General features: G+C 39.6%; 1 protein-coding gene across 3 annotated transcripts in view; it reads right to left on the bottom strand.

Annotated features, from left to right (window-relative positions):
- The window catches only part of mtus2a (microtubule associated tumor suppressor candidate 2a), a 40,449-nt gene that overhangs the window by 24,183 nt on the left and 899 nt on the right, over nucleotides 1-15,367 (bottom strand). For 2 of the 3 annotated variants that reach the window (XM_014031354.1, XM_014031356.1), the window contains exons 2-4: nucleotides 5,580-7,790; nucleotides 4,625-4,883; nucleotides 1,349-1,618 (exon numbers count right to left, since the gene is read on the bottom strand). In XM_014031354.1, the coding sequence (XP_013886808.1) occupies nucleotides 1,349-1,618; nucleotides 4,625-4,883; nucleotides 5,580-7,601 (2,551 nt within the window). In that variant the 5' untranslated portion in view covers nucleotides 7,602-7,790. Of the gene's footprint in view, nucleotides 1-1,348; nucleotides 1,619-4,624; nucleotides 4,884-5,579; nucleotides 7,791-9,159; nucleotides 9,381-15,367 lie in introns of those variants that run through there. The other variant, XM_014031355.1, reaches the window with a different exon arrangement.

Raw genomic sequence — 15,367 nt, 5'->3', positions numbered from 1 at the left:
TAGGTGTTGCTGCCAATGGCCTGCAGGAGTGGCGGAGCTGGCCATGGTGGTTGGAGGAGGTGTGCTCTGTGATGAGGAAGCTCAGCTTGGAGACACAGTCCAGAGGAGGAGCTAGTCCCAAAAGGAGGTTCTAGTCCTGACCGGTCATTTTTGCTCTCCTGCCTGGCTGCCTCAGGACAGCACAGGATTTCTCAAACATGCCTGAATGAGTCACAGTAAGACTCTGGGAATGTTTTTGATGAGAGTATAACATTATAACCTGATATAAAACTCAAAAAAGTWGATTTTACATGATAGAGCCCCTTTAATATCCTGTACTCATTGCAGTAGCAGACCTCTTGCTACTCTTTTTCTGTTTAATTTAAAACAAMACAYTTGCTCTGTTTGCAGCWTTTGGAATGCTGCCTCTCTTATGTCTCACAGTTTGGATCCATTTTCAATAAATTATGGGGTGGGGGGTGAAAAAAAGAGCGCTGAAGAGAGGGGTAGAGAGATGACATAACAGGGGGGCCTGATGTGCGTGAGCTGAGAACGTAAGCGCTTACATCAACTGTAACTGGGAGAAGTGTTCCTATGTAGGTCACATGAAACAGTCATGCAGCTACCGCAGGATTCAGCCGACTAACCAAGCAGCACAGAAATTCACGGCTGGAAAACCAAACAGTTCCAAACCATGACTGTAAAATGAAGCATGTTCATATAGTTTACTCAGCAGCAGGTCTATGATTTATTACATTTTTTTACCTCTATGAATGCTGACTGAATCTGCAGCGCAGACCCAGTCAGCGGCCTGCTGAATTACTGATGAGTTTGGGGAATGACATCAGGCACTTGTGCCATGTTTTTTACATAAATTCAAAAGAAAAGCGTCTCAGAGGTGGAATTTATTGACTCATGGCTCCTAATTTTAGTAAATTACCAGTAAACTGCAGAAACTTACATCAAATATTTACTGCCTCAAACCTCTTAGCTGTAGTATTACACTCAGTAATTAAACTCATCAACCAAAAGAACTGTTCTGAACCCACCCATCCACCCATCCATCCACCCATCCACCCATCCATCCATCCATCCACCCATCCACCCATCCATCCATCCATCCATAGAAATAAAACTGCAATAATGACTGTGGCAGGAGGTTCTATTTATGAAGAGAATACAACATAGAAAGCAAATAAAACAAAATGAGAGATTCTGATTGTGTGCTCATGGTCTGATGTTAAAAAAAGGGTTTTATGGAAAAATACCAAGACATCTTATGAAAGTGGMGCAAATAAGAAAAAGACAAGGCATAAAATTTCACTTTTAGCAACAAGAGTGTCGTCATTTCGTTTTCAATTGAACTCACGGTGAGCCGTCCTGCAGGGGTCACTCTGGGTGCTGTCAGCAGAGTGGGCCGAGGAGGCCGAGGAGACGCTGGAGCTCCTGACGAAACCGAAGGCAGCGAGGCGTCCTGCTGGGAGGCGGCATGAGGAGGAGGAYGACGAGAAGCCCGGAGGACGCAGACCCGATGGACTCACTTTGGGGAGCAGAGACCGGGAGGCCGAGGACAGGGCCGGAGCGGCTGCTGTCAAAGGTGGAGGAGCAGCAGAGGGATGACAGCCAACAGCCTGTTCATCTGTTTACAAATATATATTTGCATTGTTTTGAACAAATTGTTTCTTGCAAATTTTGAAATTTTCAATGTTTTTATTTTAATTTTATTTGCAATAATTAGCAAACAGAAACATTTGCAAAAGATTTAACAAATCTATATTTTTTACTTTCCTGTGTAAATCATTCATCATCCTTTGCTGACCAAACTCTGTCTGCAGAATGTAATCTGTATTGATTTTATTGCACCATGCAAATATTAAAACTGTGCAGTGTGCACACAACAACCTGTGGATCATAGTGTTTGGCTCTAGTAGTGTTTGTAGTCTGGACTAACAGCCAGTTTCTCTACTGAGCATACATTCACTGGCAGCTTATAAGCAATCTGAATTTATCAAGGCTAATTTAAAAAATATATTATTCACAGTGGTGTGCACAGAATTAATTTGAATTTTAGCTACTAAAGGTGCTACATATTACATGTGTCAGACACGTCCAGTATGTAAGAGGGGATAGTTTTTACTTAGTTTGGCATTAAAATACAAATTTACACATGTGAATCTTTAGTGGACTCAAAGTCCGTGGAACCTAATTTAGTGGAAACTAATTGGTCTGTTTCCAAAGTTRGTCCAAAAAAGCTTATCCACTAAATGAGAAGCTAGTTTTGCTTCTAGWGGATTACAAGAACTGTGCYCACCACTTTATGAAATCRTTCAGAGGAAAGKGATCTGATTTGTGCAAAGTCTTCTACAAAAGTAAAATAATTTTTCATTTGTTTTTGTGTTTCTCTGGATATTTTTTATTTGTTTGAAACTTCTGAAAAAAACATTGCAGGTGTCCAGACTTTAAGCCAGAGATGAAGGCTTTAAAAAGAGTTCAATTAAATAGAAGAAAGAAAAGGAGAAAAAGCAAAGGGAAAATGCTGAGAATCAAGGGATAAAAAGGTAATCATAGCTCTATAGAAGAAGCTTATGTCRGAAAGCATTGAGGAAATCTTCCTTGTTGGTAATCTTTTGTTTTCAACAGTAAACAAAACTACGAATGCATTGTTTTCAGTGGCCAAATCTCCAATCCACATTTTGGCTACATCAGCCTGAGGAACAAGGTTAAAATCCTGCGCAGAGGAAACGCTTTATCTCCTGCTGGCTGCATAGATAAGTCAAGCAGCCACCCTTTCCTTTCCATTTGGCACAGCAGTGTGCTGCGGTGCATGCTATGAGGTGACTGTCACACCAGGAGAGAAAAAAAATGTTGGAGAAGAGGAAAAGTGGAACAGAGAAAAAAAAAAACAGAAAATGTCTCCAGTGCAGCTTCAGCCCCTCTAGCATCATCCCAGCCGCTGCACAAACACTTACCGCATATTTCCTGCATCCCCCACCAATATCTGCCTGTGCACCGTGAGGTTTGTTTCGTAGATCTGAGCTTGCTCCTCTTGAGTGAGAATGTCAGGATTATTAGGGATAAATACCCTCATTTCCATCCTGGCCTTCCTACTCCCACTCCCTAACTCTATTTATCACTTCTAGTCAAGCAGGGAGAGAAGTGAACCCACTTCAGCCAAGATATCAATAAAAACACCTGCTAAACGACAGCATTTACTGAAGAAAAAACRTGAAATCTTGTTTTGTCTTCTGTGCCTAATCCTTCTTTATGGCTTTCCATTAAGGTTTTTCTTTTTTACTCCTATATTTACAGCAACCCCATATTGTATCTGGTATTTGAAAACTTGCCATAAATCATAAAGCAGGTGTTCAGCCATACTAAATATCTGCTTTGTGTGAAACATTCTCACCCATTAYAAATTATGTAAATCAGGACAGGGAAAAGTCAATAGCACATGCAGCTGTGATAGGCACTAATGATTTTAATTACAGCTCAAAGTGAGCTGTGACAATGAGTATAGATTCCTACCACAAGACCTTGACCTGCATATTATTAAATGTCTTTTTTTTTTGGAGCAATGCACTGCTGTTACAGCAGTGAAAAAAGGTGTGTGGAGAATAATCACACTTTTAMGGAGCCTTCTGTTATCATATAAGTAGACCGTACTCATTATCATAACAGTATAGAAATTTAAATTCTGTCTTGTGTGGGAGTGGTTCTAGTAGTGTGAAGGCTCTACAGTATAAATGCCATAATGTGTGCTTGCCAGACAAAGACTGATTCACTGAAAGGTAAAACATTGCCCTTGACAGTAAGAAGAAAAAGAAAAAGAAAACCAAAAGGTTTTGGCTCAGATTTCCTTGGAAGATGGAGCAGATAATAAAGCCTGCATACACTCAGTGCTTACCAGACAAGAAATTCCAGCAGGTGTTTATCGACGCCATTTTAACAAGGCAAAGATGGCTCCATTGGGGCAATGCTGACATAATTTAAGTGTTAATTGCTTTGCACTTCGAAGCTCGTAGAGTTCTCAKAGAGGCCAGCAGCACTGAGAGGCCATGCATTGTATAAATAAAGATTAGGCTATAATAAAATTATCAATTTTTGTGTACAGGTTTTAGCTACATGTGTAAAGTTTCTGTATATTTCCTCATGTTTGTCAATKTGGTTTCATTGTGTAACTGGGTTATCACATGAGAAGGGAAAGTACATCTAATATGCATGAAGTGATGAATAGCAGGATGATGGGAGAACAAAAAAAGTCAAACTTCAATATTCTATTGACGCCTGTGCTGGAGCGTGAACCTGAGTTTAGCAGTCTGAGGTGCAATCAGAATAATCAGAATTCTAAATTTGTTAAAGAGAAAATGTGAGTGAGCTATGATTTATTTATTTTGGTTTGTAGATTGCTGCCTTCTGGAGCAGAATAAGTCCCCTCAGATCTATCTGTAAAAAGCCATCCAATCAGATCTGCTAAAATTAATCTCAAAGAATGAATTTTAATGAGCTGCCTTCATCTCGGGCCAAGTTGCAAGTGGGGGATAGGTCCCACAACTGCTCAATGCTGCATGAGAAGAAACTCCTGAAATCCTAGCTGTGAAAATATGTAACCTGCTCAAAAACATTAAAGTGAAAAAAAATAACCAACCGGTGTTATCTTGGATTTTCTGGCTGGTTGCTGGGCTGACAGGCTGGACTGGCTGGCTGAAGACCGGCGCCGACCTCTGTCCTGGACTGGGTCCTCTGCTCTTGGCAAAGCCTGAGGCCGTCCTGGTGACAGCTCCCAAACCGAGACGCAGACCTCGGCCCGAGCGCAGGAGACTGCCGGTCCCCCCGACCGGCACAGCTGTCCTGCTCTGCAAAGCATCCTCAGCGGAGCTGCCTTTCAAACTGATGGAYCTTCCAACCTAGAAATTGGAATCAYGCATGAGTGACAGACACTCCATAGATGATTTTAACATTTTTAAAGCTCTGAAGCACATAGAAATCATAAATTGTGATATTACACATTAATACAAGGCGCAGAAGACAACACTTCATTTTTTATTGGATACCAAATAATAAATAAATGCATTTTGGGTGTAAAAAATAAATATACAAAAAGAATTTTTCATCACTGAATATTGCATCTGAATTTAATTTTTATCCACAAAAAAATTCTAGTAGTATAAAATGAGTTTTGGACTGAAGCAGACATTTCCAATCTACATACGTATGAGCATGAATGCTAACTGAAGTGTTTTAAAAAGAATAAGAAACAGGGTTAAAGTGAWAAATGGCAGGTTGTTTTGGAATGAGAAAAGGCAGAGCATCTAATCAATTWCATATGGTTTAATGGTAGAATACACAGATATGAGCTGTAAAACTGACATGCAGAGCAAACATAATTACTAGGAGTTTATTTGACATGATTTGTTTCAAGTTGTTGGTATCTGCTGCTAATTGACAAAGAAAACAAAACAGAGACAATAAATTGTCTTAGGTTATTTGATTTTTGTTAATGAGTTTCAATTACAAGATCTTAAAAACTGAAGGATTTACTGTAATTATAAGATAAAACAATCTTAAGACTTTTAAAATTGAGMCTTAGGCGTTTGACTCACCTCTGATGATGTCCCATAGAAGTTGTCTGCTCTGCTGCTCAGTTTTGGGGAAAGATTGTGGGTGTGTGAATGTGCCAGGGGGACTGTGTTTGTGTGTCCAGGAGCCCTGATGCTCCGACTTTGCATTCCTGCTGGGAAAYTGTTTGCCTGCATCTCTTGGCGGTACTTGTCATAAAGAACATTGGAGGCACTGAGTACTGGGGTTCCCCGGTTTTCTGCATCTGACTTAGAGGGGTCTTTAGACGTGTCTTTGAAAGTAGTGGGTGTTTGGCTCTGGGCGTACGTTGAGAGCCTGGATGGTAGGGATGATACCTGATAAGGTCCATCCGAAGCTTGGGGTTTAAACTGGGGATTCTTTCGGACATAGGTTATGATTTTGGGTCGGACTCCYTTAGGTTTAAGCTTAGGTGATGGGGAGCTCTCTTTGGGGTTAGAGTTGGGGGAGCTTTGCTGGATAGAAGGAGGCGCTTTAGGGATTCCACTTGTGCTTATATTAGTTTTCACAGGTGCTCTCAAGGAACTGTTACCATAGCCCTGAGCTGATGTTTGTATCGCTGGGTTGGATCCTTGTGGGACATGTCGAGGYGCTCCAGAAACGTTCCTGGAAATGAGGTACATAGAGGGCTGCCTGCGTGGTGAGCCCTGGGGTGTCCTGAGAGGGGAGAGGGGAGGTGTAGATGAYCTGGTTTCACCCCCAGTCTTGTTTGGACTGGAGCAATTCCTTCGGTATGYCAGCTGAGTTTGAGGCTTCTTCTCCTGGATGGATGAGTTTGGACCAGATATGGACTGTACGTTAGCAGATGGCTGTTTTGATACTGGTGATGCCTCTCTCTGGGTTGACTGGTTTGGCTGCTTCAGTTGGTAGACTCCTGCAGTGTTGTACAAGTGGGAGAAATCTGATGGTTCCCGTAGGGAYGATTTTGCAAACTTTCTGTTCGACCTATTAGTGTGTGACTCTAGAGAGAMATTGAGGGGGGAGGGTAGCACTGTSCCASTTTCCATCAAGTTCCTCTCTCTTCCCATCTCCGTTTGGCAGAGGGGTCTGACAAGTTGCTGCCGTCGAGGTGGCAACACCCTCTCCTCAAATCCAGCCTTTCTCCTTTGGCCCAAGCCTCCATTAGAGGAAAGTCCATTTCTGGGAAGATTCCTCTCTTCTAGTCTCTGTTCCTGGCTACAGTATTGAGGACAGTCATATTTTCCTTGGGGATGCATTGGTGGGGAGTTCTGATTGGCATCTACAGAGGCTGCCCTTCTGCTGGTCTGGGCTGAGGTAGTGTTAATAGCAGTGGGAGAAGTGCTGGTCTTGGATTTGGATARAGAGATGAAAGATGCTGTTCCGCTAGAATCCAGAGCACTAGACAGGCTTCCACTGAGAGCAACCGCTGACAGACYAGACASAAACACATTTGTCTCAGACTTGGACTCCTTCAGACCTGCCTTCCGCCTGTCCTTGCTTGACTGGATGTCTCTTTTCTCTATAGAACCTGTGACATATTTGTCTAGCTCTTCGGTGCTGTGACAGCCAGYCCTCTTCTCTTTGTCCCTTTGTACTCTGCTTACTATTTTGTTGCTGTTGTCATTYCTCCTGACACCAACTGAAGCAGAGCTGGCAGTTGAACTCGAAGATATGGACATGGGACCTTCATCTTTTCCATCTCTATAACTTTCTCCATCTTCTTCCTCCTGTTCATTGTCCTCCTCATTTCTGTTTCTCAAGAATGTATGTATCTCCTGGCAATCCAGAAGCTCAAACTCTCTGAGCTCAGGCTCCATGCATTGCTGCTCTGAGCCCCAGATCACTATCTTGTCTGGGGAATCAGTTTGGCGGACCAGCGGAGGAATGGAGCTTGTGCTGAACCCTGTGACCTCAACCAATCCTCTTCCTTCTTGGTGGGTGACTGAAGCTATTCGGTTGGCATTGTCATCCCCAGATGAGGTAAAACTGATCTGGGTTTTGTTTCCAATCTTTTCTTCTCTGTCAACATTGACCCTCAGACCATGGAAACTGGTAGGAATGCTCATGTTTGGTGTTTGGTTTTAGGCACAATCAGGGAATGAGGCCATTTACTGAGTTGCAAAAGTTACTTCCCTTTCCGTCCTTCCTCAAGTAAAATGTGACGCTGAATAATCCAGATCTGAAATGTCATCTCACTCCGTGTTTTCACAAAGATCTTGCTGATGAGGTTCTAAGAAGATTAATTTTTGCTTAACCTAAAAAATACAAAAAGAAACTGTAAGAAAGATCATCAATAAAAATACAATTCAATTTTGAAAAACCTATTTTTTTCCAGAGACATTTAAAATGGTTTGCATTGTCTCTTATCTTGGCAGCAGAGAATTATGAAATCCAAAGTACAATGCACATAATCAAACATATCAGTCTTACATAAATCAATGAGTATTTGAAACAAAACCTGCTGCCTTGGGACAAAACAAAAAGCATGAAAGAGCAGTATATGTACCACTTTACTTCTACACACATTTTGGTTAAAACATCCTCATGCTATATTATATTACAACTCTTTGTTTGCTCTAATGATATTTTAGAATAGTGGGATACTGAAGGAGGAACTAAAATAAGATGTACCAAAAGCTTCTTTTATATTAAAGGAAAACATGTTGAATAGAGCGATGCTTGTGCAACAAAGTGTTTACACGTAAGTAAAGAAATCCCTCTGGAGATGGCTAATGAAGGCAAGTACAAAAAAGATATGACATGGGAGGCAAGGCTTTGAATGAGTTTTTCCTCCAGGGAGACTAGGTTGAATAGAAAGATGTTTAAAGACCGAGTGTCTAGTTTCATAAAAAAATATGTCTGGGTTTATTGCAGATGTGAATTAGGGACCAGAAGTGATTAAACCTAAGTGAATGTTTGGTCACAACAGGAGAATTGATGCTTTTCTCTCAACATATTTTCGGTTTCAAACATGCTATTTTCTAGAACAGATTCATGTAGGAGATSGACTCACAACAAATCAAATCCTCATTCCTTTGCAACATTAATCATGAATGATAAATATGAAATATGTTATTTTATTACAGGTAGACTTTTTTCATTGTGGTGCCTTGAGATTCACGTTGTAGGATTTTAGTGGGCTTGTGATAAATTTGATAGACAATGTAATGTGGTTAAAGAAGCAGATCAGAAACTAATGCTTGCTGATCTTATGCAACAAATATTGCTTTACTGTTTGACCCAGCTGTGCCACTAAAACATAGATGATGAGATGACAAGCAGGTGTACCCACACTGTGTTGCAGCAGAAAGTGTAAATCAAGAGATAAAAAATGCATACACAAATCAATGTAACCGGGACTCACAACATAAAATTAATCTAATGCTTTAAATTTCTCCGTAATTATGCACAAACTGTTTTTTACTGTTTCAAAATGTTTTTTTCTTGAAAATCACTATGCATTGATAAATTGAGTTTTGCTACCTGGCTATGGAAACATATTTTTCCTTCTCCCAAACTTTCACCATTTTTTTTCATGTGAGACCAAAAAACCTGTCATATTGATTCCTCAAATAGTCAAACTGAATATTTGAGTCTATTCCAAAGTTCAAACAGATCTCCCACCTTTTAATTACTTTTGCAGCAGGGGTGTCTATTCTCATTAGCAGGTGGCATCTCTCTGTGTGTGGCGGCAGCCGTTTCAGCAAAATTCACAGCTAAGATGGCAGCTCACACTGCCTGTGGCTGATTTGAATCTGCTCACAATGTGCAGAGCTGAAATCTTTCCAAATGCTCTGGAAAAAGAAAAAAAAATTCAAATATGTCCCCCCGATAGCTTACAGYTTCTGGGAAAAAATGAACTAAATATGACTAAATATGCTCTCTTACAATTATGAAACCAAATATAATGAATCCTGCATGTATATTTAGAGTGTGGTTATATAATTGTTTCTGCTTGGGATCAAAGATTGCTGAGAGACAAGGGAGTTCATTATGTTTAACAGGCAACATCTGAGAGGATCCGCACACACTGCCTCAAAGTTTTACCCCTAGATGAATGCTCGCAATCAAATCATTAGCTGGTTATAAAACACACATGGAAAATTCAAAGTGGTGGGAGAGGAGGAGGAGGTTGGGAGGCGGAGGCACAATCCTCCGCGAGGACATGGTGCCAGATCGATTACAGCACTGATGGAGTGCCGAAGCTTGTGCTGATGACAGCAAACCAGGAAGGCTGAGCAGTAAGCTCGGTCACAGTGCCTGAATCAGAATAAACTGTGCTTCACCAAACAGCTAGGCTGACAAAATCAATTTTGTTGCAAACCTAAAAAGGCAGTGAATGTAAGAACACGTCTGACTATGTGAATGGAATTACTTCTTGGGACGACAAATGGCGAAGGTAGGGTTTGAGAAAATGAAAACAATAAAAACACTTACTAGCACTAATTTTGGTGACAGAGCTATCATTAGAAGTCGCACTAGAGCAGTGGTTCCCAAACATTTTATCTTCTGACTAGGGTTGGGCATAATGGTATTGTGTGCAATTAATAGTCAGAAAAACATTAATCGATTACTTTTTGGCACTTGACGATTAATACGATTAATGCCACCAGGCAGAGTCCGCTCGCTGCTCCTCTCTGCTTCAAATATGATGAACATTTTAAAAAAGCTCTGTAATTTATTTATCTATCAACACAATTTAAAATTTGATGTGTAGCTTGAAGTCTGTAATTTTGACACAATTTGGAACAGATTTTTATGAYGAGCAAATCTTTCCCACTACTTTGGTCATGTGACCAGGACATAAAGGTGTCCAGGGACTCCAGGGGATYAATTGTCAAATTAATCGTTATCGGCTAAATACCACAATTAATCTTGATTAATTTTTTTTTGCCAATATTGCCCAACCCTACTTCTGACCAACAAAATATTCATGGCAAAAACTTGTGAACCCAAATATTAATGGTCTGAGTACACAAACTTATTTAATAACCCTAAAAACAAAGGCTACACAAATATAAATACTTATTATGCTTTTTTGTGTTTTTATAATAATTATAGGGAAAATATTACATCACCAATTATTTTATTACCCTTTAAATTGATTTCTGAAGTGCAGTGGTTCACTGACTTTTCAGTTTTTGACCCACAAAATAACAGTAGCAGAGACCTGTGCCCACAACTATTTTTGGATGATAAACATTTGTATCAGGTCGACTAAACATGGGCATAGTAACAATATTTATTACTCCACATTTATACATTTTAGGCAACTAAGGCAAAAATGTAATTAATTTAGAAAATCTTTTCAGGACCCCACCTTTATCTTTCAGGACCCCACTTTGGGTCCTGACCCCAACTTTGGGAACCACTGCACTAGAGAACCAAAGCTGGTTGGGAAAATTGTTGTTTACTTTGGCAGGATTGTGGCTCATAGGGCTGCCACGATTAGTCGATTAATCGATGACTAATCGATTATTAAAATTATCGATGACTAATTTAATAATCGATTAATCTTTTTTTGTTCTTTACTTTGTTTTTCTGTCCAAACTGCTTTGACACCTTCCACTGCCACATCTGCCTTTCTGTCAGTGACACACATGCACAGTAGTGGTAACTGGGGTAGGCCGTGGACGTCACAAGACATTATACAGACAGGCTCTGGTATCATGGCTACCTGGTAACAGAGCTCAAAGTGTGGGATCATTTTAAGAAAATGAAAGAGAAACCTGTGCAATATCTGCAGAGCAGAACTTGCCTTCCACAGCAATTATTTTTAGTTAGCATWTAGYTAWAATCTAACCATGGTTATATAATAGCAGCTGCATTCTGGCGCGATAAGCTCTATGTTTTATATTCAATTAACGTATGATCCGATTAGTCGACTAATCGAAAAGATAATCTGTGATTAATCGATTATAAAAATAATCGTTTGTGGCAGCCCTAGTGGCTCATGTAACTGTAAATGAAATAAATGGTGCTTAGACCATTTTTGCATCACAGCAACTTAGAAGCCAACAGTAAAGAGAGGAACTTGATGCAAAAAATAAAAAAATAATAAAATTTTAGACAAGACTTTGAAAAGGCTTTACAATGTAACAGAAGCTACTATTTCACACACACACACACACACACACACACACACACACACACACACACACACACACAAAATGCATATAGAAAGAGAACCTTCACAAAAGACTTCTTTATGACATTTTCTAGGCTCCTAATTGTTGCAGCATTTTAAAGAACATTCAGAGGGTTGTTTAGGTTGTCAATAAAAAAGCATTTGCAAAAATCAAAATGCCGTAAGATGGCATTTGGAGAGCAAGTCATAACCCACGTGGTCCCTTCACAGTAATGGATCAGGGACCACTGAGGTCTGAAAGTCAGCTTCATTCAATTATCACTCATGCATACTGCTGAGAATCAACTTTCACATGTAACATAAGGTGATCAGAATTAGTTGAGGACTTCGGAATTTGAATGATCAGTTAGTTTGTAGACAGTCATTGCAMTGTCATAAAGACCAGAWTAAAGTAAATAAAGCAAAAAACAAGTTGAAAATTTTTCTTTTCATATTTATGGTTAAAATATTTATTCAAAATTTTGTAAATGGCTGTCAGCTTGTACATGTCTTTATTTACGTAAGTAATGAAATTTGGTCAACAATGGCAACGTGCATGAAGGAGCCATTTGAGTTCTAGAAGTTTGATTACATTTAGTGTACGTTTACGTAATACAATCCCATTTGTTGAGTAAAGTGTGCCGATAAGCTTCCAATGGATTCTAAAATCTGTTTTGTTTACAATGACAATAAACCCACATTTCAGAACATCAATACATCTAGAAAACTACTGGGGTAAACCTTTTCATGTTTAATACCATAGTTTGCACAGAGTGCTTCATTTAACCACAAACATCTTCTCTCAAAAAGAGAAAAAAAATACTGTATGAAGCTGAAAATCCAACATGATGGGGGTCTTAATAAAGCTCGAGCTGAAAATCAAGCAGAGCACAAAAACAGAGACACAGTTCTCATCTTGGTTTATTTCCCTGGATGTGAGCAGGAATCAGTCTGTGTGGGTGAGTGACTGAGACACAGACCTGACGTGGGAGGGATGAGACGTGCAGATGGATAAAGAAAAAGAGTGGCTGCATATAGTGGTAATTAGGCGAATGGAGAGGAATACATAGTGTGAAGCACTATAAGAGCTTTACAGCCCTGTTTATGATGTGACTTACCGATTCAACCCAAGAGAGGACAGTAAAACGATTATTGGCAATCCCTGACCACAAATAAGACCAATTAGTAATGAATTGTGCCCAGTGATGGAACCAGGAACATGGACTYCCATTTTAATAAATTTCTAGTCTCTAGACAGAGATAAGAAAAGCTCTTAGAAGTAAGGTCAGAAGATTACTTTAAAATGTTCTTTCTCTGGTAAGAATTGTACTTTTATGGTTTTAAATTAGTGAGAATTTGAACATTTGGAAGTGGGATGAAATTTAGTTTTGAGTGTTTTTGAGCAGTGTTGTAGTACTCGAGACCAGTCTCAGGACCACTTCTTGATGGTCTTGGTCTCGTCTCAGATGCGACCGCATTTGGACTCGGTCTTGTCTCGGTCTCTAACATTGAGGACTTGGGATTTTATTTTAAGACAATACTATTTTTATGGAATAAAAAATACTAATTTGTTGTGCTGCTTCTCATTTTAAAAAATAGAAAATGTTGGTGAAATATTCAGCATGCTGTTGTAATTTGTTTATCAAAGTTGAAAGGATTTAAAAGTTAAAATRTGGACTTATATTTTCTTTTTCTACAAAGAAAAAAAGGGATTTCAAAAATAAATTTTCYTAATATTTTCTGCAAGCCACCTAGGAAGTCAAACACTTATTTTGATTTTTTTTTTCCCTTTTTATGGTTTGTTTACACTTTCAGACACATAAAAAGGTGACAAGACAGGCRGACGCTTTGGGACACACCTCCTGCTGTTCTTCAGCATCTTTTGTTGTTGGTCCGGCAGCACACATGGCTTCTACAAAAGCCGTTTATCTTTGACACTTTGCTTTATTCTCCTCCCCCCACTGTAAAGCAGACAGGTTTTATAGCTCTGTGATCTCAGGAGGAGGGGTGTGTGTGAGGGGGGGACACTAACAACACTCACACATGTATTCCCCACTGTCCCATCTCTTTCATCCACACTTCTGCAGAAGCGTGAATTCCGGCACTAAAATAGAAGCAAAAGAGACGGAGCAGAGGAACAAYGTGAAGCCGTGACGCTTCAGTATACTTCTGCAGGATATAATTAGAAATAGCAGCCGATTTGCATTTACATTCAATGTTAGCGTCCTTCCTGGTAGATAAAACCTTTTTTTCCTCACACACTCAGCACTGTGCTTTGCACGTCATAAATCTCTCYCTTTACTCCTGTGTTAACAGCATAAACGGGAACATTTTAATGGATACATCAAGGCAAAACCAAATACCCAACACACAAAATCATCCAAAAGGATACCCCCAAAAAATCTCATCCACTCAAGGTTTTTGTTTAGAATAAATATCTTACCTGTGAATGACCTCAGTTCAAAACAAAMGTTAAATTCTGCCCAGATTGACAAGCTAACGGCTAGTCCATCCTGAAATACACTGAAGCCCGGCAAATTTGCATTTCACAGTTTGCTGACTATTTTGYGGATTTTTTCATAGAAAAGTGGTGATTTTCTCTCCTGCTTTTTTGTGAGTTTTATATCTMAATTATTAAGAACAATATAATTTACCAATTTTGTAACATAAACAKTGACGTAAAATGAGTTGCATATAAAAGAAAAAAACAGTACAGTATATGAAGCATGCCCTGTGCCCACGCTTTTCTCAGAGCACAGCATTCCCACCTTTTAACACCACGTGTAGAGTTTCCTTTCATTTCCACAGATGATGGAAATCTGTTGTAGCRGTGGCAAACTTAAATCTGCTGGACAACCAGGAGATGAGATCTGGTTGTCTGAAATGAAATAGTTTGTCTCAGAACCTGAAGGCTCTTATGTCGACACCTGGTGTGGCATGTAGCTGCTAACYGTTTAGCTCTCGTGTGTTTTTGTTTTGTTGTTACATTACGCAGCCACCCAAAAGCGCTGTAGGTCTTTTCTGGACCGTATCCAAAGTTTGCGTTTTCTCACGATTAGCTGGTACTCTAAGAATTCTAACCGCCGCAAAAATCGGGGGCTTCGCTGTACTCCTGTCTCAAAGACTTCATAAGATTTCAGATAAACACTATGTTTAAATCTTTTACTGCTGTCAGATTCACACAAAACAGTTTTTCCAGCCATTTTGCACTTGCAAAATGTGCAAAAATATGCATTCTGTTACTCTATGTAACTGCCTACTACATTTCTTCAAATGGAGGCTGTTCAAAGTAATGTCTACAGCAGGTGAGATATTTATTGTTTATAATCGGTCCCACTTTAAAAGATCTGAATTCTGACTCTAAATGGTTAGGTATTTATGTGTTGGCAAAAAGGATAAGCTTCAGATAGTCAAGCCTGCTCCTCTTGTTCATGAAAACAGACAGRAATAGCAGTAAAATCAGCTAAATGCTTCAACTGTCAGCAAAATCTCACAAGATGATTCACAGCAGCAGTATTATTTGAATCAAGTATGCTCAGAAAGGGATTACTGGCAAAAGAAATCCAACAGAACTACAAAAATTTGCATATCATTGAACTAAACTGATTTATCCCCTGTAATTCCACAACAACAAACATTCCACCTGTCAGCAATCCTTAAATCTCAGCATAACTCACAACAGTAATCACAAAACAAAGGTCCTTG

This window comes from Austrofundulus limnaeus, unplaced genomic scaffold (genome assembly GCF_001266775.1).
Source record: "Austrofundulus limnaeus strain Quisiro unplaced genomic scaffold, Austrofundulus_limnaeus-1.0 Scaffold1235, whole genome shotgun sequence".
NCBI classification, from domain to species: domain Eukaryota; kingdom Metazoa; phylum Chordata; class Actinopteri; order Cyprinodontiformes; family Rivulidae; genus Austrofundulus; species Austrofundulus limnaeus.
This window is presented reverse-complemented; position numbering and strand designations above follow the sequence as displayed.